The 19,310-nt window shown below is 40.2% G+C and overlaps 4 protein-coding genes and 1 long non-coding RNA gene across 18 annotated transcripts in view; 2 read left to right on the top strand and 3 right to left on the bottom strand.

The window, feature by feature from the left end:
* The window catches only part of LOC138137565 (adenomatous polyposis coli homolog), a 29,048-nt gene extending 23,617 nt beyond the window's left edge, over nucleotides 1-5,431 (bottom strand). The window contains exons 1-2 of one of the 2 annotated variants that reach the window (XM_069057023.1): nucleotides 5,302-5,431; nucleotides 3,631-3,793 (exon numbers count right to left, since the gene is read on the bottom strand). In XM_069057023.1, coding sequence (XP_068913124.1) covers nucleotides 3,631-3,780 — 150 coding nt within the window. In that variant the 5' untranslated portion in view covers nucleotides 3,781-3,793; nucleotides 5,302-5,431. Of the gene's footprint in view, nucleotides 1-3,630; nucleotides 3,794-5,108; nucleotides 5,129-5,301 lie in introns of those variants that run through there. The other variant, XM_069057024.1, reaches the window with a different exon arrangement.
* Nucleotides 5,432-5,437: 6 nt separating this feature from the next.
* LOC138137569 (protein OPI10 homolog) lies at nucleotides 5,438-6,431 on the top strand. The gene is made up of 3 exons (XM_069057028.1): nucleotides 5,438-5,577; nucleotides 5,625-5,754; nucleotides 5,802-6,431. Exons 1-3 carry the CDS (start codon nucleotides 5,539-5,541, stop codon nucleotides 6,221-6,223), a joined length of 591 nt encoding a protein of 196 aa, XP_068913129.1. The 5' UTR covers nucleotides 5,438-5,538; the 3' UTR covers nucleotides 6,224-6,431.
* An 18-nt stretch (nucleotides 6,432-6,449) lies between these two features.
* crn (pre-mRNA splicing factor crn) lies at nucleotides 6,450-8,755 on the bottom strand. The gene has a single exon (XM_069057027.1). The coding sequence runs from the start codon at nucleotides 8,654-8,656 to the stop codon at nucleotides 6,620-6,622; it is 2,037 nt and encodes a 678-aa protein (XP_068913128.1). The 5' UTR covers nucleotides 8,657-8,755; the 3' UTR covers nucleotides 6,450-6,619.
* A 441-nt stretch (nucleotides 8,756-9,196) lies between these two features.
* The window catches only part of LOC138137144 (uncharacterized), a 145,852-nt gene continuing 135,738 nt past the window's right edge, over nucleotides 9,197-19,310 (top strand). Inside the window, exons 1-2 of the long non-coding RNA XR_011161572.1 lie at nucleotides 9,197-9,267; nucleotides 13,039-13,183. This is a non-coding gene — a long non-coding RNA (uncharacterized lncRNA). The remainder of the gene's footprint in view (nucleotides 9,268-13,038; nucleotides 13,184-19,310) is intronic.
* unc-13 overlaps nucleotides 10,135-19,310 on the bottom strand; it is a 307,874-nt gene continuing 298,698 nt past the window's right edge. For 11 of the 13 annotated variants that reach the window (XM_069056452.1, XM_069056444.1, XM_069056446.1 and 8 more), the window contains 14 exons: nucleotides 17,207-17,348; nucleotides 17,024-17,150; nucleotides 16,207-16,526; nucleotides 16,004-16,154; nucleotides 15,501-15,953; nucleotides 15,170-15,451; nucleotides 14,892-15,113; nucleotides 14,672-14,838; nucleotides 14,340-14,622; nucleotides 13,927-14,284; nucleotides 13,006-13,104; nucleotides 12,792-12,954; nucleotides 12,496-12,622; nucleotides 10,135-12,448 (listed from right to left, as the gene is read on the bottom strand). In XM_069056452.1, the coding sequence (XP_068912553.1) occupies nucleotides 12,284-12,448; nucleotides 12,496-12,622; nucleotides 12,792-12,954; nucleotides 13,006-13,104; nucleotides 13,927-14,284; nucleotides 14,340-14,622; nucleotides 14,672-14,838; nucleotides 14,892-15,113; nucleotides 15,170-15,451; nucleotides 15,501-15,953; nucleotides 16,004-16,154; nucleotides 16,207-16,526; nucleotides 17,024-17,150; nucleotides 17,207-17,348 (3,059 nt within the window). In that variant the 3' untranslated portion in view covers nucleotides 10,135-12,283. Of the gene's footprint in view, nucleotides 12,449-12,495; nucleotides 12,623-12,791; nucleotides 12,955-13,005; nucleotides 13,105-13,926; nucleotides 14,285-14,339; nucleotides 14,623-14,671; nucleotides 14,839-14,891; nucleotides 15,114-15,169; nucleotides 15,452-15,500; nucleotides 15,954-16,003; nucleotides 16,155-16,206; nucleotides 16,527-17,023; nucleotides 17,151-17,206; nucleotides 17,349-18,625; nucleotides 18,733-19,310 lie in introns of all 13 variants that reach the window. The other 2 variants (XM_069056445.1, XM_069056443.1) reach the window with 1 other exon arrangement.

The raw sequence follows: 19,310 nt of genomic DNA, 5'->3' as shown, positions 1-19,310 counted from the left end.
TCGAAAAAGACACACAACTTGAGAAATGACATTCTATTTAGACCAAACATCTCTATGATTTAGAAGTCACTTAAATTTTGCTAGTTATTTCTGTAAACAAAACGAATAAAATGTCGAAATTGTTCATAACATGTTCTTAAATATTGCACCATTGTGTGAGTCATTTTCTGTATCTCTGTCCGTAGAAAATAAATGTGTAGGCAGAACGCGAATTAATTTTTCATTAAAAGGCTCATGTGAAGGCAAGTGTTATGGTGCTGTCCTAAGTTGTAACACAAAAGGGTTGTTTGCTTTAAACACCTTAACCACATTAACCGGTGGCAATGTAGGAACTTTTGAAAGGGAAGTGGGCAAAAAGAATATTCAGATTCCAGAGTGTAGATTCAGATGACAAATGAAATTAATTTAGCAGATATGCTCGACGCCGAATTTGAATAAACAAAAAGTACATTTTATGTAATTAATTTATATTATTTTATTTTATTAAATTTGTTTTTCATTTATCTGTTGTTTTTAATTTTTTTTTTAATTTAATTAAATTATAATTAATCACCAATAGAACTCTTTAAAATAAACATTTTTACGTATTATTAATCTTTTTTTAATCGAATAATTTTTTTTAATTTTTTTTAACCCCTAATTTGACACTTCGCTCATAGCATAATCATCAATTGAAACGAAAGAGAGTGAAAATGTTTTTGTGCGATTAATTCTCACGTACATCAACCGTGCGTGCTCAGCCAATCAAAGCGCTTGCTTTCATCCAATCAAAAATGTTTATCGCGATAAAAACGTCCTACGACTCTGTCATCTGTCAAAAGTGACTAAAATTGCATGCTATTCCTGCCAGATTTGCCAGAATTTGTCAGAATTGTTTTTTTAATAATTGTGTTTTTAATAACTGTATGTATTACAAATAAATAATTAAGTTTGTATTCTGGATTTAATCTTGCCAAAAATAACTACCTAATTTTTTATATCTGATAAATTTCCCAATTTTCACTTAGACATTTTTGCTTGAGACAATTTTACTCGTTGATATTTGGGCATTTTAATTCAAAGGTAAACCCTCGAGCTAAAGCTCTCGGGCCTAACCAGAATAAAAATGCCCAAATTTAAGACGTAAAATTGTCAAAGCAAAAAGTTTTCGTAAAATTGAAAAATTTATGCGATTAAAAAATTAGATCTTGTTATTTTACCTTCGATAAAAACTTTACAGCTTTTTGAAGAAAGGACGATCCTTGTTCTAATACTAATAGTTTTAACTGTTTTTCATTCGAGTATTTTAATGGAATAATTCTTTTTTCGTGCTTCGTTATCAATGGACGTGTAAACATATGAGCGGGTATGAATTTTTTTTTGCGGAAAAAATTATAAATTAAAAAAAAATGTTTATTTTAACGAGTCCTATTGGTGCCTATAGATATTTATGCATTAAGGGAGATATGAACATGATTTTTCCCTAAGGTTGACGTGGTTATAATCCGAGGGCCTTTGGCCCGAGGAATTATAAGTCAACCGAGGGGAAAAACATGAATATCTCCCGTGGTGCATACAATATTTTATTTTTTAGTCTCTCTACTTAAAAGTTAAAATTTTATTAAAAATATTTAGCAGGAAAGATTGCGTGAACATGTGGTTGCTATAGTTTCGTTCTCATGAGTTTGTTGCCAACAATGTGGAGGGCGAACAAATTTGACAAATCCCAAGGGAGATATCAATTGTTTTTCACAATCTGTATCTATGACGAAAAGAAACAATATCGGGTTACTAAAAAATAAAATTTATTACGTGGACTTCCATAAAAGTATAAAGTTGGTTTAGCTGATGTCGAAAAAATCACTTTAAGATAAAGTATGGCACAAAAAACGAAATTGCAGATTAAAAGCAAATAATCTTGGATAATTTCAAAATACGGTTAGGTAAATATGTCGACAGATTTCAATTTTACCAAAACCTTTTGTGGTATTTTGGTATTGAAAATTTAAAAAATGCAATACTTACTTGGTAGGCAAGAATCACTATAAAAATGCGGATTGTTTATTGATACACAAAAGTCGTTTTTTAGCAAAAATACACATATGGTTCATTATCAATATTTCAAATATTTTTTACAAGGCTGTTTCACCAAGTCTTATTTGTTTCTCATACTTACTGTCGCGAGCAATAAATTTTAGTCGTCAATGTCACTTCAAAATTTGGTGAGATTGTCACAGATTTAAAAAATTTCCCTGCCTAATTATGCCCATGTCAACAAAGTGTCAAAAAATAGAGAAAAAAATTACAATTAATGTCATACAACATAATGATAGGTTATGATATTTACGACTGTTTTACAATGGAGCATTTTCGATTGCGTCAAAGAATGACCTTGACGACCAAAACTTATTGCTCACGACTGTACATTAAAAGATCGTGTGAATATTAAAACCTTAAATGAGCAACTAAATTATTTCTTTCGTTTCCTAAAAAGGCACGAGAGGGTCGGTAACTTGCTGTGAGCGATTGAGGAGTAATAAATCATCCCAAATCGCGCCAGCTAATGCTCTCACGTGTACAATGGGCTGCCTAGTTTTTATTTCCTTTTTTTTTAATAATACAAAAAACTAAATCTATTTTTCAAAAATCGAAACACCTATTTTTATATAAGCTACAAGTGGGTTATAGATTTAATTCAATAAATAGTAGGTAGTTATTCGACGCGTTTCACTCGAGTTTTAAACTGGCGCACTCATGCCAAAAAAAGCCCAATTTACACAAGAACCATTTGAATACAACGTTTTTTTGTTCGACGAGCCCTTTAAAGGCTCCAAATCGCTGAAAATCTTTAAAATTAGCTTGACGAGTCTTCCCTCAAAAAAAATGTGGAAATAAAACTAATTCCCTAGTGTTGTTTTACCATACAGTTGGGAATTGCTACAAGGAGCATCAAGTCTCTTCCGGACGTGAGCTTTTTACTACTTTAAGTTTCTCGAAAGAGAGAACCGTAGACTAAACACTCGAATCCCATCAATTGTCTCGACTTACCTCCTTATTAATAACGTTCGAGGTGAAGAAAGAGGTCGACACCTTGACTCGAAGACGACAAAACGTTTAATTTTCACGAGATAAAACTTTGTAATTGACAATCGAGACACTCCTCGATGATTACACTGACGACATCTCTATTACTCCAAGAAAAAAAAAACTTTCTGTTTACACCCCGTCAGCTAACACCGCTCTAAAAATACCTCGAATGTACATGTCCTCGACGAAATTAAATTTGATGTTATTTTATCCCGGTCAATGTCGTCGACAGTCGTTCATCCGTATAAGGAACAACCAATCTGCACGATTTCGGAACAAAAGAACGCTGTTTAATCGGAGCAGAGGCGAGAATGCTTCGCGGAAGGCTCCTCAAACAACAACTCTTCTACCTTGTCCTGATCACCGATCTAATCTCTTGTATTTTTCGACCGGTCTAATTTTTGAGCGAACTCTCACCGAGTTCTCGCCATTCGATTTCGCCGGTAGCCGAACAATCGGCTTCCTGATTGTAACAGACTGGTAATTAAGCGATTAATTACGAACGTGCCATTGTTTGTAATCAGACGGACAATAAGAGCATGACGGTTATTGTTTTTTCTTTACCTGTTGGTGGACGAGAGGAACTGCTGGATTCACATCGGAAGAACAATTCGATAGCAGAGGTGTCGCCAGCTGTTGTACGCGTTGAGCCTTGCGTCTCAAGCCGCGCACTTCCGCCAACAAGGCCTCATACTGTGACACCGGCAACGACATCGCTTACCATCACCTGGAACAAAAGACAAAACACAATTAGAACGTGATTAGAACGTTGACGATGTCGACGCGATGCGCTCCTCTTGTTCCAACTTTATGTTAATTGACAAGCGAAGACAACAGAGCAACAGACACAAAACGAGAAGTTGCGGCACTGCATGTGCAGGAACAAAAGGAAAAAATGTATTCAAAGATTTCATTGATTAGGAAAGTTGACTTTTTTTAATGAAAAAACGTAATGAGAAAATGCAAAAAAATGTCGTGTACAATACGTTATGAAAGTCTCTTTTTTTCACTCATTTGTTTGATTAACTCGGGCTCCGCCCTCGTTAATCAAACTCCAAATTCATGAAAAAAAGTATGACTTTCATAACTAGTTGTACAATATACTATTTCCACATAGGTAGTATCTATTAATAAAAGTGAGTTGATTAGTTTTTAGTTTGTATAAAGTTGCAGAGCAGACAACTTCTTAATGCTTTTCCTAAACTTCCAACAAGACTTGTCTAATTTTTTCTGTTCTCAAAACTTAGAACTTACTTAAGATAATATCACGACTAAATTATTTATTATAAAAAAAATCACAATTTATTACATTTCCTTATTGGACACTTTGTGATGAATTTCACGCCTGGATCAACAACTAATTTACTCTTTGCAACAGTTAACAAAGCTCAAGATCTTTATGGTAACATCAAATTTTACGAAATTAATCTCAAGAGACGCACCTTTAAAATATGTTTAATCAGGAACTGTTATTCCTGGAAACGGAAAATCTTGCCACTTAATGAACCATAAAGCGTGCAATTTAACTCTATTGTTGCAGGACTACTTTTTGAATTTTTCACTTCAAATTTGTAAATAACCATCTGTAGAAGAGACAATACTTTTACAAAGTAAATTCTACTGAATTTAATCCCTTGACCTACACTGTAAAACAAGAGGGACACTGAGACCCATTTACTAATTCAGAGTGACTCACAAATACAACATAACTGTCCTTATGACATCCAGACAAGTCTTGTTCTTTTGGACATACCACATTAAAGGATTATAGAGCAGTAAATGCTTCTACTGCTGTAAATCACTCTTTGTGAAAAGGGTCAACATCTAACAAATATATTTGCACAGTGAAACCCAGTTGCAGTATGAATCATATACAACATCTCCGGATCTTCCTCTAAACCAATTATCTTATCAAATCAAGGCAAGACAAAAACAAGACATTGTAAACAGAAGCTGGCCTGTGAATATTGATTTTTATGTAGGTGTGCCACAACTTCCAATCAAGCAATTCTTAGCTTTGATACACAACAAAATAAACTTACTCCGGTGTCTGCTTCATCTCTTTTAACCAGTTTTATCGTGGAATGACTCATTTTAATAAAATTCTGAATTTTTTGTCGGACTGTCAACAAAACCAATCTGTCATGATCGAGAAAAAAACAAAACAGAATCGGCCCAATCCCACCAACATACTCAGTGATGAATCGGTTGAAATCTGATGGATGTTTCACTTACCATGATTAAAAAAAAATAAACCGTATTAATTTTCGAGGAGTAACACATATATCGCGGACACTAATCTCACAAACACACATTCACCGGGGGTCCGATCCGACTTCACCACATTGGGGTGGCAGCATTGATCCAGTGATTTTGTTGTTTGACAGTTGCAACTAACCTAACTTCTTGCGGGCGCAATGGAAGTGTTCTAGAAGATTGCTCCACAGTTGGAGTTTTCAGTTATTTTTTTTGATGATGGCGATGTTTGGTCTTATTGTTTCTGGGCGGCCGGTGGGTGTTTAAACGTGGTGTGTGCCAGTAATAAAATCCTGTTTCAGGTTCAGACGGAATTTCAACCAATCTCAGAGGTTCAGTTCGTCGCGACAATTCCGGACGCCGACAGTATCAACCACATCGTGGTGTTCCTGACTGGGGCCATACCTTTTCCCGAGGGCACGGCGGGGCAAGGTACCACAACTGACCCCAATCAACCCCCAAAACACTTTTTTGTGTAGTTTATTTCAGTTGGCCAGACCCTATCGCCCCCCCGAATTGGCAACCCCTGGGCCACATCTCCAACATGAAGCCGTCGGCGATTTTCAAGATTTCGTCGTTGAAGAAATTGGAGGAGATGGGGAACTCCATGAACATACTGTTCGGGCAGAGCCACATCGTGCACAACGCGCAGATAGGAATCGCGATTGTACCGTTATCGAACATCAGCGAGGTGATATCGCCGAACAACCCCTCAAACAACATCACTTTCGCCCACAAAATGTTAGATAATTTTATGAACTTTGTGTTAAGCTACAGCACCACGCAACCGCACATGGTGCCAGACCCCAACGCGACGTACGTTCCTCTGTCCGCCGTGCAAAACTGGTACACGAACTTTGAACGACGCCTCCAACAGAACCCCAACTTTTGGAGGACTTAAGTATTTGAAGACTTGAGTGTTGACCTCTCGAGATTTTTTGGCGTTTGTGTTCATCAAAGCTGAGAGCTATTGGCTGTTATCAAGACGATTTTTTTTAAAGTAACTATGGTTTTTGTGTAGTACGTCCCTCATTTAGCGTTGCTTTTAATCGAACATTTTGTAAGGATAATTAAGGATGAATAAATACTGTTGATAGTCTTGTACTCCACTTCGGATTTTTATCAACTTCTGCCGCTTCAAATTCATTTATTTTCACTGTATGACTTACAAATAAAAAAACTACACTTGTGTATATACATCTCGGCAATTGTTTTTAGTAGCCCGCCATTGCTGCGATTCGATTGGCGTACGTCACACGGCGCATCGTCATTGGTTGTTCCAACTCTCCCATGTTCGTTACACTTCTGGCGCTGTGTTCTCTTCATCCTCCGTGCCTTTCTTCTTCTTCCAGTTCTTGGCGGCGGCCAAAAGCTTAAGATTCGGCTTGCTTGCTTCATCCTCCGGAAATATATAATCAAACACTTCCTCCCACCCTTGTTCGACGCCATCTTCGTCGATAACCTTCTGCCTCTTCTTGATCCTTCTGGGCATTTTCCCATTGACCTTTTCCTTTGTACTGTCGCTCCCGTGCGCATTTTCGAATTCCTTCCAGTTTTCCAAGAGCAACACTCTTGACTCCTTCTCGCCGTAACTCTTCAGACTTTCGTTTCCTCTTTCGTAGACCCTCCTGGCCAAAGCCAAGTTCATGTTGTCTTCGGTTTGGTTGTTGAGCTCGAACTTGGCGTACGACAGCCACACCTTCACGTGCGAAGTCCTCTCCAGAAGTCTCTCGTACAACTGTCGAGCCTTCTCGGGCTCCTCTTGCGCGATCTCGAAGTCAATGTAAGCCTTCCACAACAACTCGGGCATGTCTAATCTGGGTTGGCTGATTGCCAACTCGTAGATGGCTCTAGCTCGCTCCATGTCCCCGAGAAGTGTTTCCAATTCTGCGAACTTCATCCAAGTCACGCAATTTTCCGGGCCAAATTCCAGGAATTTCCCGTACAAAATGCGACAGCGATCGAACTCTCTCAGTTGGATTTCGATGTCGATGTACCCCCGGAACAACTTGTCCCTGGGGCACTTTCCAATAGCCGTCCCCAGAATTTTCCGAGCAGCGGTCAGATTTTTCTGACGGATCTCGAACTGCGCGAAAAGGAGCCAAATCTTGGAAAACGTGAACATTTTGTGGGGGAGCAAGTCGAGACATGCTTTGTAGACTTGTCGCGTCCTTTCGTAATCTATCGCTTCTAGTTCTTCGTAGAGGGCGTAGTTGATCCAGAGATAGATGTACCGGCGCCAGTACTGCTTGATATTCGTCGGGGGGACATTCGCGATGGCCCTTTCGTAAGTCTCTCTGGTTATATCGACGTCTCCTTCGCCCTCCACGAGTCTTAGATAATCAAACCAAGCGTCGTAGTTGGTGGGATTTTGCAAAATTTCTTGCTCGTACTGGAATTTACGTTTCGACACGATGACATCTTCGATTCCTGATCTGTCGCCGTACTTCTTCTCGTGAATCGTGTAGGCCTTGTACAGTTCCTTCGACTGTTCTTTAGGCATGTGGTCGAGAGCGTACTTGTAAATGACTCTAGCTCGGTCATGCTCTTTTTGATTCTCTTCAAATCGAGCAAACGCGATGTACAGTTTCTCGTCTAGGTGGTCATCTCCGTAGAAATGCACCGCTCTTTCGTATATCTGTCGCGCCGAGTTGATAAACCCGTGGTTCTCCTCGAACCTGGCGTATTTGATCCAGTGCTTGACCTCTGGATGCGTTATAACAAATCTCTCGTAGATCTCTCGCGCCCTATCGATCTCGCCGTATCTCAGCTCGAAGTTGATGTACGTCTGCCAGGCCTGCTCGTCGGGCTGCCACTCCATCCACCTCTCGAACACCGCGCGCGCCCCGGCCACATTCTCGAGCATCTCTTCCATGTAGGTGTATTTGTACCAGAACTGGTTGATTCGGGGCAAGATTGTCACCGCGCGGTCCCACAAGTTCCTCGCGTGGTTCACCTGCCGGTTTCGCATCTCCATTTCGGTGTATTTCAGCCATATCGTCACGTTCCTGTGGTCGACGTCTAGTGCGCGCTCGTAGATCGAACGGGTCCTCTGGATTTCCTTCTGGGACTCCTCCCAATGTGCGTATTTGATCCAGTTGGATATCACCGTTCGGTTCTTTCGGATGTTGTCTTCGAATTGCTTGCGTCTACGTAGTTGGTAGTCGGCGAGTTCGGCTGGATCGGAGATTTTTTGTTTGGGGGGCGGAGGAAGGATTTCCAAGTCGCGCTCTTTCGCCTCGCGGAGGAGCTGCTCGGCGGTGATCTGGATCTCCGCGGGGGCTTTGTTTTTCACTTTTGCCACTTTGGGCATCTTTTGCGGTTTCGTTTCCATCGTTCTCTTTAAACTAACACTTTTAGCAATCAAAACAACACAACATAACCTAAAAGTTGGCGAGAGAGATGCCAGCGATTTTGACAGATTGACAGCAGTCGCGACCTCCGACCGTACGATTTACTACTTCTCGTGGCAAAGTGCAGTATTCTATAATAAAATAGTTCTATTCTATAATAAAATAGTTCCCTGTGATAGTTCCTGTGGATAGTTCCACAGGATAATTCCATAGTCAAAACCAAAATTATTTAATTAGTTTGCATCTAAAACGGCGCGAATAGATAATTGTATAATCAGAAACAAAATTAACTTGCATTGGAAAAAGAAACAGATGCACCAACTTTATTTATTAACGAAACATAATTTTCTCACTTTCCAATGATAGAAACGGCACTAACTGTCCCACTCATTAAATTAAAACTTCTTCACAACTCATTAACTAATCCTGCATAAAGAATATTGTAATTAAGTATTTAATTCATTTTAAACAATAATTGTAAATGAAATCATTGAAATCGTAGGAGGCTTGACTTTTATTGTTCTACAGTTGGTAGTACTAATTACATTTTCTGTGACGTGTTTCAAAAGTTTGTTGTAAATTTATTAAAAATGTAAGTATCGTCCCTGTTTTAGAGCTTAATTGTATTGAAATCGTTTCATTTGATGTTTTGTGAAAGACACATACCCAAAATGCCGTTCAAATACGTACTTTTTCGTCGCATGTCCATAATGCTCGTTCAACTTACATTCCATAGTAAGTTTGTTCTTATTTCACAATAAAAACGATCCTCTCATGGTTTTCTCTTATTGATTCGTAATCACCGTATGAAACACATTGTTTTTTCAAATTTTTGTGTAAATCTGTGTTTGGACGCTGAATCGGATTACGCCGTGCCAGTGGCGGCTCGTGGGCAAAAAAATGTAAGGGTCAAATGTGCATGCGCGTAAAATTTTAGTTCGAGAATATGTTCTTTAAAGTCGCGAGCAAAAAATTCTGGTTGTCAATGTCATTTCAAAATTTGGTTAGATTGTCACAAATTAAAAAAAATCCTTGCCTGATTATGCCACGTCAACAAAGTGTCAAAAAACTCATTAATTAATGTCAATTAATTAAAATTAAACCAATTAAAAATTTAATTGTCAAGAAATGCCAGCCTGATCTGAAGGGATCTTTTTTCATATCTTGAACAGTACCAACTGACTTCTTAGTTCATCAGTTATTTTTAAGTAACTTGTTCCTACTTACCTGTACGATGTTTGAGTTTTGAGAGGCCAAGGACGAAGGAACCTGATCGTATCGCTGAATTTTCAAATGAAAGTAATGGTTGTTATCATTTTTATTACATGTTCGACAGTTAAGATTTTCTTTTTTGAAGAAGTTAGTAGATAAACTTGTGGCAGTGTGTGGATAGAGTTAATTCTCTGGTTGTGTGGGTGATGGAGAGGGGGTGTCGGTGGTTTATCTCAAAATGTATGTATTGTGATGCTTTAATGCGTATATTTTTGACAAATAAAATGTCACAAGGAGCACATTGTCCAGTAACAAATCAACATAGAAATAGCCTACGAAAATGTTGAGAACGTTATCAATCATCCATTTACGCATTTTGATAGGCTAACAATATTGTTTAGAAATAATTAAAAATAAACAAACAATGGTCCATGTTATAATAATGGTGAATTTGAAAATGTTCATTAAAATGTAATTCTTTACAGCAATATTTTTATTTACAACAGAGTAACCGTTCAATCTGAAAATGAGATTGAAGGATTTAACAAGAATACATTATTTTTAATAAGTCCCAAGTAAACAGGACGATTTAAATTTATATTCTTTTTCTTTACAATTACGTATTAACATTATGCATTTATACATAAATTACGTTAATTTGTGATTACATTAGTATATCATTACATGCTTGGTCATTTTTGTGAAAAAAAATATATAAAATTAAAAAAGACATGTATTCATGTAGTCTAATTACATACATATAAATTACGAATAGAATATAATCTAGAAAACCTTTATAATGTAACTATTCATGTACAGGTAAGTTTTATCATAACGATTTGTACGATTTGAAACAACAGACTTTACCAGCGAATCTTAAAACAAACGAATAAACATTCAACCATCGAAAATAAAAATTTGTCTAACGTGACACGGGTGGAGAGAAGTCTAACGAGATAGTAAACATATTTTTGTAGCAACATCAAGAAAGTTTATTGTATGAAAGTTCAGTCTAACATGAATTATGGACTGAGAGCACCGCAAATGGATATGATAAAGATCACCAACACCTGTCTTATGTCAATGTTAATGTTGTCGGTTGAAGGAACTTTGAATTTTTCTCGCTCGCGCGACATAAAACAGATTCGTGATTAATAATTTTTGTCCTTTCAAACAGTATGGAAGATCATGATTGATACAGATGAGTAGAATTTTCAGTAAATTTATCTAATCAGTTCTCGACATATCCCAACCGTACTACCACTTAAATCTAGACAAAGAAACGCGTATTTTTTTCTTTCTCCAAAAAACGATACAATTTAGCTTCCACGTATAAAAATCAAACGATGGTAATATATATTGTCAACTTGTATATAATGCAGCTGGTCATGATACAATGTGCTGTGAGAAACGGCTGGTTTGTAAGAAAAGAACGCTGCTAGACACATAGTTGCGATTCGGCACATGTAGTACAACACAGACGACACAAATACACACTGTACTTGAATATCACAGTGAAGAATGCGATGCAGAATGTCCACATTTATTTAGAAGCGAGAAGTTTAGAGAGAACGCATGACGAAAATATGTAAGGCTTTCAAGTATTCTCATTAGACACAGATGTCTGGTGTACAGAGTGGCCCAGTGCGACTGGAAAAAAAAATGTTTTCAAATCGAGAGCTGAAGTACGAAACAAAATTTTCTTTTTTCTTCAAAGATCAATCTAACTTTCATTTTCAAGTAATCTACTTTTTGGAGACGAAAACTTCTTGGCGTTTTCAATTCAGTCTGTCCAAAATTTTCTCAGGGGAATGAATGCAAGTGTTCCGTAGAAAATTATCAAGTTAGAATAGTTTTTGCAGGAAAAATATGGCGGGGCACATTTCGAAGCCACTCTGTACAGTGTGAAAACACAAAACTCATTGTGCAAATAGAGAAAGATATTAATGAAAAACCATGTTGCACACATGATTGCGGTCCAAAGTCCCTCATGCATAAAAAAATATCTATGATATTTATTACTTAATCTCTTATACTACTTGAATCACATTTTAAGTACAAATACATGAGAGGAATGTAAATATGTTATGCTTTTTTTATTGCGTACTTTTTACATTTGAATATTTTGTGTGATTAGACAAGTATTTATGTAATTCCTTTTTTTTTTTAGTGAATGGCATATAATAAATTTTATTGTTTTAATGTTCGGGTGAGGAGGCACATAAATATTATTTAAATGTTATATATAATGATATCAAACTGCATGTAATTTTACGTCAACAGTCTGTAAGGACGGTCCATTCAACAATTAATTTTTATACACTGCTTGAAATGGATTATGAACACAGCTGTAAGTTTGTAGCGCTAAGGGGATGCTACAGAGAAACACTGCCGTTTCACTGGTTCGGAAGGGGGTTCTCTTGACGAATATCCGATTTCAGTTTCACGAATTCTTTAGCCACTTCGTCGTTTGTGCGTTGCGACAGGATGCGCAAAATCGTCCACCCGGTCTCGTCCATCTGGATCCTCTTGCCCAACGACAACCAACACGCGCACGAACCCTGAAAACACACTTGCAAACGACGAAACGTCGCCCGATGAGGCTCACCTTGTCGACGATGTCCTTCAGCTGCATTATGGCCACGCCGACGAGGCGGTCCTCACGGGCGAAGCAGTAGTCCTTCACGCAGATGTGCAGCTCGAAGTAGTCCAACTGTTCCTCGTTTCCGATGGTGCTAAAAAAGTGGACTTGGTGTTAAAAATGAATATGATACAAACAAAATTAAATGTCTGGTGTACCGCAAGGTTGAGTGCCCGGCCCTCCACATTTCACTGAGACATATATTAGTAACAAAATGTTTGCTATTTACTATTGACGTAAAAACGAATGAAACTTCTACTTACAAGTGGAACGTTTCATTGTACTTTGGCGACCAATTGTTTGATTTTGATTTGGTTGCGTGCTTGCGCTTCTTGTCGGATAGATGAGGTCCGATCAGGTTCACTTCCACGAAGGGTCGGAACATTCCCGACACCACGTTCCATTTCAAGTCGTTTGCGGCCACCACTGTCAAATTGTCTCGTTAAATAATCGCTCCAAATCCCACTCGATACCCACCTTTCACCGTAACTTTGTGTTCGCCTGTTCCAGGATGCGTGAACAGGTCGACCTGAATTGACACCTCTCCGACGCTACCCTCCTGTCCATCAACGGTATCTGGAAGTGGTGAATTTTAGAAACAATTGCAAGGATGCGCGTTCAACGACGTCGTGTGATCTGTGTTCCACTAGATAAGGTATGTACAAACTCAAGTAGAAATCAACTAAACTGTCAAAATCAGAAGGACCATGCTTGGAAATAAAAATTGTCAGTACTGTTGAATGCATGCACGCGGTAGAGAATTTTGCGAGATCGGTGTTGAATCGGTGGAGAAATCTACGAGAAAAAAAATTGTCGTATGTCAAGTTGTTGGAGAAATCAAATATGAGAATCGAAATAAACTACTGGCATGCAGTAAATGTAAAAAGTTTTGTGTGAAGTACGACTTTTGAGATTCTTGGTCGGTTGAATTTTCAAAATGGAAGTAGTCGAAGTATAATCAAATAAACTCAGCCATGCATAAATAATATCGTCACGTGATAGTGCGCAAATCGATTTTTTGTTTTAGCTCGTTATATCCTCTGTGATTTTCGATTGTCATTTCTAGAAATAGTACTATCTACCAGCTCCTGCATCTAATTTTGTTTAAAACACTAGAAACTGTGCGCAATATGCTCTGAACTAGCAACAATTTTGCGTTTCTCTTTTACTGTTTGCATTCCCTCTACCTGGTCGACTTTCTCTTCGCTTTTTAGCCTTCAAAGGTTCTTCTAAGGCTTCTAGTCCCGTCTCAGTCTCATCTCGTTCAATCGATATTTGTCGTTGTAGCATTGTTTCTTTATTGTTAAGCGGCACTTCGATAACAAGATTAGGTACATAAATAGAGTGTAAAATGTGTGTGACAAAACAACCACCATAACCCCTCGATCGAACACTCACCTTCATTGATTTGCGTCGTTACGAAAGTCTTTATTAGAGTGTCGGTAGTTTGCGTATAGAGAGATAAGGCGTAACGCAAACTTTGCAGTTCGGAACTCTTATCCAAGAACGCCTTCTTGAGACCGTTGCCGCCCGCGTGGAAATACTGCTTGATGGTGTCTAAGGCGACGTCTAGAACGGCGCACTGTTTCGGCGACAGATTCTTCTCCACCTCTTTTGATATGTCCATCACGCCGCTGAGGGCGTTCTTCACGTCTTGTTTGCCGGCCATGTGGTTCTTGAACAGCGTCGACATGTCCTCGATCTTGGTCTTGGCCGCCAAGTTCTTCGCGTTGTCGGTCAAACTCTTGAACATCATCTGCAACAAATCGGTCAGCTCTCCGGATCTAGATCTCTGGATCTGTGGTACCGACCGTTTTGTCGGTCATCGGTGGTAGAACGACCGTCTTCTCGAGAATTCTCATCACGATCTTCCACAGTTCCTTCAGCAGCCTCTTCAGAACGGTCTTCTCGCATGATTGGGCGTAAAGCGACAGCGAACCGTCCAGCAGGTCCATCAGAGGTCGCAGGACTTCGTCGGCTTCCCCGGCCACGACGTTTCTTTGTGCCGGTTGGCTGCCAGGTTGACCGCCGCCTTTGATGTTCAAAAGCAGATCGCCCAGTTCTTTCACGCTCACCGTTATTCGCGGCTCCAGACTGAAATTTAACGACTTTGGTACACGTTCAAACCGGTTGTGGTATCAACCTCAGCGCGAATTGCGTCGCCAACTCGTCCAGACAGCCGTTGAGGGTCTGCTGAAGGTCTTTGAGGATGTTCGCGGCGTCCTCTTCCAGTTTTTCCCCGCCCATCGATTCGAACATTTTTTCTAATTGTACCCGTAATTGTTGTATATTATTCATAAGAATGCAGGCCTGGAAACGAACGATTAGCACAACGTAAATGGAAGGTTAACTACATATTCTACTATTCTCTCCTCTTTGAGGTGTTCGGGGAACTCTCTCTTAACGATATCTGCGTAAGCTATGAGCACTTTGACGATAGTTTTGGCGAATCGCTTCATGTAGCGCTTCCAAATCTCCGGATCTGGACATTCCAGTTTGGAAACTACGTCGAAGCACTGGGTCAGTTGCGTAAATACGTCTACTACAGAATTAGAAAAGAGAGCGTGTTCACTGCTTTTTTGGAACTGGAACAGTTAACAGTTTGGTTAGAAGAGAAAATCGGTCGTTGGATGGTACTCACGCAATCCTTTTTGTCTCTATTGAAGGCACCGTGAAGGTATTCTAAGGAAACGTCGTCATTTTCATTTAACCACTGCATGACGAACGGTTCAAACCACGCAGGATATTCAGGCACTGCACCTTTGTACGGAGGCACGTCTCTTACATAATTCGAATATAACCATTTCACTTTGAAGTGTAAATTCATGTATGCCGAAGATTTGCATAGCCTATGCTGTTCGTGTTCTTCCAAGGCGTACTTCATGTCGACAGCGAACAGGCTCCACATAGTGGCGGCGGAGAGCTGGAACAGACACGTTCGATATCTAATTAATTTTGAAATCGGGCATCACCTGGCCGATGTTCAGTTCTTGGGGGAATTGGTTGAGAACCGGGCCGTAGCTGTTCTTGTCCTCCTCGATGACGGAAACTATGAGAGCGATCAGTTTATGCCAAAAGTCTACGCTATCCAGTCTTGGACCGTGATCCTCGGGGTCTCGCTTGGGCTCGTTCGGATCACTTTGGAATTCTCTGTTGTACAACTCGTACGTGTTCTCGAACAGGAATTGATATGTGGATCTCAGGCAGGCCTTGACGCAGTCTTTGACCACGGTACTGGCTCGCGGAGGACTCGTCAACTCCTGGACTTTCATCCGGAAGAAGGTGATGCTGGTCAGGAGGTCGACCGTCGACTTCAAGTCCATCAACTTGTCGGAGCTCGACGCCGGAAAGTTGTTCCGGTACATCGACAGGTCTATGCGCAAGGAGTTGTGCAGCTGATCCAGCAACTTGACGAATTTCTCTTTCTGCGGATCGAGAGTTGGTCAGTGGTAATCGCGGGACGAAGGTGTCTTACCCCGAAATTGGAAGCCGCGAAGCGATCGCTCGCAGAGACCGCCGACAGTGCCGTCGTGTGTGCGTAGTAGGCGTTGATGTTGGCCAGGAGCATACTCATGACGGCAGGTACTCCGGGACAGAGGTACTTCGTCGACAGGCAGTGAAAATGCCTGGAAAATAGGGGGATTCACCGAAAAATTACGGTGGCGGCTTGTTACTCACGTCATCGCTTGATAAATGGATTCGATACCGTATCTCATCGCAAATTCGTCGACGATCTCCTCGGCGGCCTCTTCGAAGTAGACTTTCCAAGCGTCGTCTCCTTTCGCTTGGGGTAGAGTTACGATTCCGTTTTGCTGTTCGCACAAGGAATGGAACAGATTTTCGTGAAGGCATGTGTACTGAACGTGATATGGAGCCACTTTCTCTTCACCTTTGATTTCGACAGATATGTGTAAACGAATAGCACCGGAAACAGCTGATTTGTCCGTTCGTTTCTCCAAGTTGTACCAGACGTCCATCTCGCCCGAAAGAGTACGGACCTGCGATTATTACCAGTAGAAACTCCGACACTTGCCACTTCCACTTCTGCGGACACGCCCACTGTTTATGCTATCTATGGTAACGGAGGGGCGTCTTGGTGGGCGGGTCCGTCAGTAGTGGTAAGAACCTGTCCTTCCCGTCGCACGGTTTAGTGTGGCTCGCATTGTGATCGTCAAGTCGAACGATTACATTCGCAGTCACCACCGACGTGAGAACGAATTTTAATTGAAAAAGTTCGTTTTACTCCAAAACATCCAATTAAAATTTTAATTTATTATTAAAACTCGAGACAAAGTTTAAGAGGATTGAGGAAAAAAGCGGCGGTTCCGAAGGCGGGAGAGTCGATCTATAAATTGTAAATAATCGGCGGGCCTCGGAAAGAGATGAACTCGCAGAAGAGGTTAAAGTTCATAACTGTCGACTCGATGCGTTTTAGCGTTCGGAGTCGTCGGGACTTGAAAATAGTAAAAGAAACAGTCGCTTTTGCGGCATTTACCTCAATGATCGTCTGTCCTAAGAAGTCGTCAGACTCTCTCGTTAGTTTTTGACGTAATTTGCTCTTGAGATCGTTATCCTCGTCCCAGACTCTGACTTTGATCCTGTCGGAAGAATTGTGGCACTCGCTGAAAAGAATCGGTTGAATCGTCGGGAAATCGAAAAAGTGGCGTCGTTAACGTACAAATAGAATTTCTCGTCCCAAACAGGGTTGAGTTCCTGAGGCATCGTTCTTGTGCGTTTTTTGACTTTTCCAACTTGTACGGTGACGTAAGGATCGGACGTTCCGCTCTTGTCCTTGGCGATGAGACCTTGTGCGGATTTGACTGGAAATCGGGAATTCGACTATAACAACGCGACGGCAACTCGCTGACTTGTTGTCGGCTATTTGCAGCTTGTTTTTTTATTTTTAATGGAGCAGAGTTTAAGGAAGCTTTGTTTAAGTTTCTTTTAAACAATAAATCAGTGTTTCAGTCTTGTACAAGCACACAATCAAGAGACATGCGAAATATATAGTTTGGGAAAGTCATGCTTTAAGTACACCCCACACAAAGCTGCAGAAGCTCTCGAGAATTGACAGAGACAGTGACTTTGTTGTTCGGTGTGTGATGTGCATTGGATATGTTTGTGCTCAACTGTGGCAGCAATATCACAGACTTTTTGTGCTCCTCGTGCGAAAGTTCCAAATCTCTCGAGTTCTGTTATATTGCCGAAAGAATGCAACATAAAAAAAATCATCTAATCGTTGTGTACATCGAATATGCTAGTTGAAAAGTTGCAGTGGATGCTACTAGTCCTAATCGTGCTTATAAAAACAAGAGAGTTACCCAAGTAGTAATCGTTTCGATTAAATCATGAGTTGGTGGTCCTTCAATTTGAAAATTTGGAACGTGTGTGTGTGGGTGTGACGGCCATACGACCCAGTGTGTGAGTGTGTCGTGATTTATTGTTTAAGATCAACAAAGTAAGCGGGATAGTTTAGTTGTGCATTGTTATATTGTTGAGTTTAGCTATACCTAGTCGGTCTCAGGCAGGTCTGTAGCTACATTCTATGGACAAGCTGCTGAAAGGAGCGCTCGAAGTTGAAAAAGTTGAAGTCACACACAAACAAGCCAAGTACACAAGCCCCCAGTGATCGATTTTAAAATTTGCGTTCAGTCAGTGTGTTCGAAAATCTTTTGTTTTGTTTGAAGATTCATGCTTTACGTTCAAAAATTTTCGAGATACATTCCAAGTGAGACTGTTTTAGGTAGAATAAGTACGGAAGTAGCTCAGGCTTGGCCTCTTGCACCCTAAACAGTGACCCATCCAGTAGTATCAGTGCGGAGAGGCAAGGTTAAGTCACAGAGATAGATAAATACAGAAGGAGTGCGAGAGAACGGCAAACCTCCACTTCTTGATTGTCAAGTGTTGCGGTGTCGGTTTGCCGTTCGGACCTCGAAAGTCGTTCCTGGCTCTCATAGTTCAAACATTCCAAAGTTAGTGGTGCAACAATAGTGAGAATATTTGTATTGTAAATAATTAACGAGAGTTGTTGAGAAGGCATTCGGTACTTTAGCGTGTATGTATGCTCTGCGTCCCGATAGAATGCAGCTGGCAATACCTGTGATTGCAATCTTGCATGACCACTTGGATGTGCCTTCTATAGTCATTTGCTCCGCTTGCTCGATTGAATCAATGTGTGTGTCTGGATCCACTGAAAATGTAGTTCTGCGCGCCGGAACCGGAAACAAGAACACCGATACAACAACATATGAACACAGCAGGCGGTCTTTCATTTTATCCTGGGAGGAGAAACCACGGTCTGGTGTGCTCTCTTGCCAAATCCACAAACTGGCTATTTGTCCACACAACGGGGCGTCACCACGACATTTATCGCGATTTAGCGGCGCGCGGGGGCTGGATTATGAAATTTTGTCGAACAGGACAGCAGGGGGGCGCACCTCAAGGTTTTACTTTAGGATCTACTGTTTTCTCAATTTGGTTGTAGGTCGTAAAATTTTATTTACCACTAGCAGGTAATATTTTACGCAGGGTTGTATTGTACGACAAACCCAACCATTGTGCCCCTTAATCTCTCATAATAATATGCAATAAAATTTTACGACCTACAACCAAATTGAGAAAACAGTAGGTACTCTTTTTTGTCAAAATATAGACACTACAAACTCCACACATTTGACTTTGACGGAATACAAAATTTATTGCGTAGTTGAAGTGAAGCTCCAGATCCTTCCGTGTCCTTTGTAATTTCCCGTTTCAGTTGGCGAATTTTTTACGTCCTTGCA

This window comes from Tenebrio molitor, chromosome 8 (genome assembly GCF_963966145.1).
Source record: "Tenebrio molitor chromosome 8, icTenMoli1.1, whole genome shotgun sequence".
Taxonomy (NCBI): Eukaryota; Metazoa; Arthropoda; class Insecta; order Coleoptera; family Tenebrionidae; genus Tenebrio; species Tenebrio molitor.
The sequence above is the reverse complement of the archived record's forward strand: the minus strand, read 5'-3'. Positions and strand labels throughout refer to the sequence as shown.

What these genes read in the sequence shown, in the direction of transcription:
- LOC138137569 (XM_069057028.1), top strand. Translation starts at nt 5,539, where the DNA reads ATGATGGCGATGTTTGGTCTTATTGTTTCTGGGCGGCCG. An exon ending in TTATTGTTTCTGGGCGGCCG is followed by an intron (nt 5,578 to 5,624) that starts GTGGGTGTTTAA and finishes ATCCTGTTTCAG; the next exon opens with GTTCAGACGGAATTTCAACC. An exon ending in CGAGGGCACGGCGGGGCAAG is followed by an intron (nt 5,755 to 5,801) that starts GTACCACAACTG and finishes TTTTTTGTGTAG; the next exon opens with TTTATTTCAGTTGGCCAGAC.
- crn (XM_069057027.1), bottom strand. Translation starts at nt 8,656, where the DNA reads ATGGAAACGAAACCGCAAAAGATGCCCAAAGTGGCAAAAGTGAAAAAC.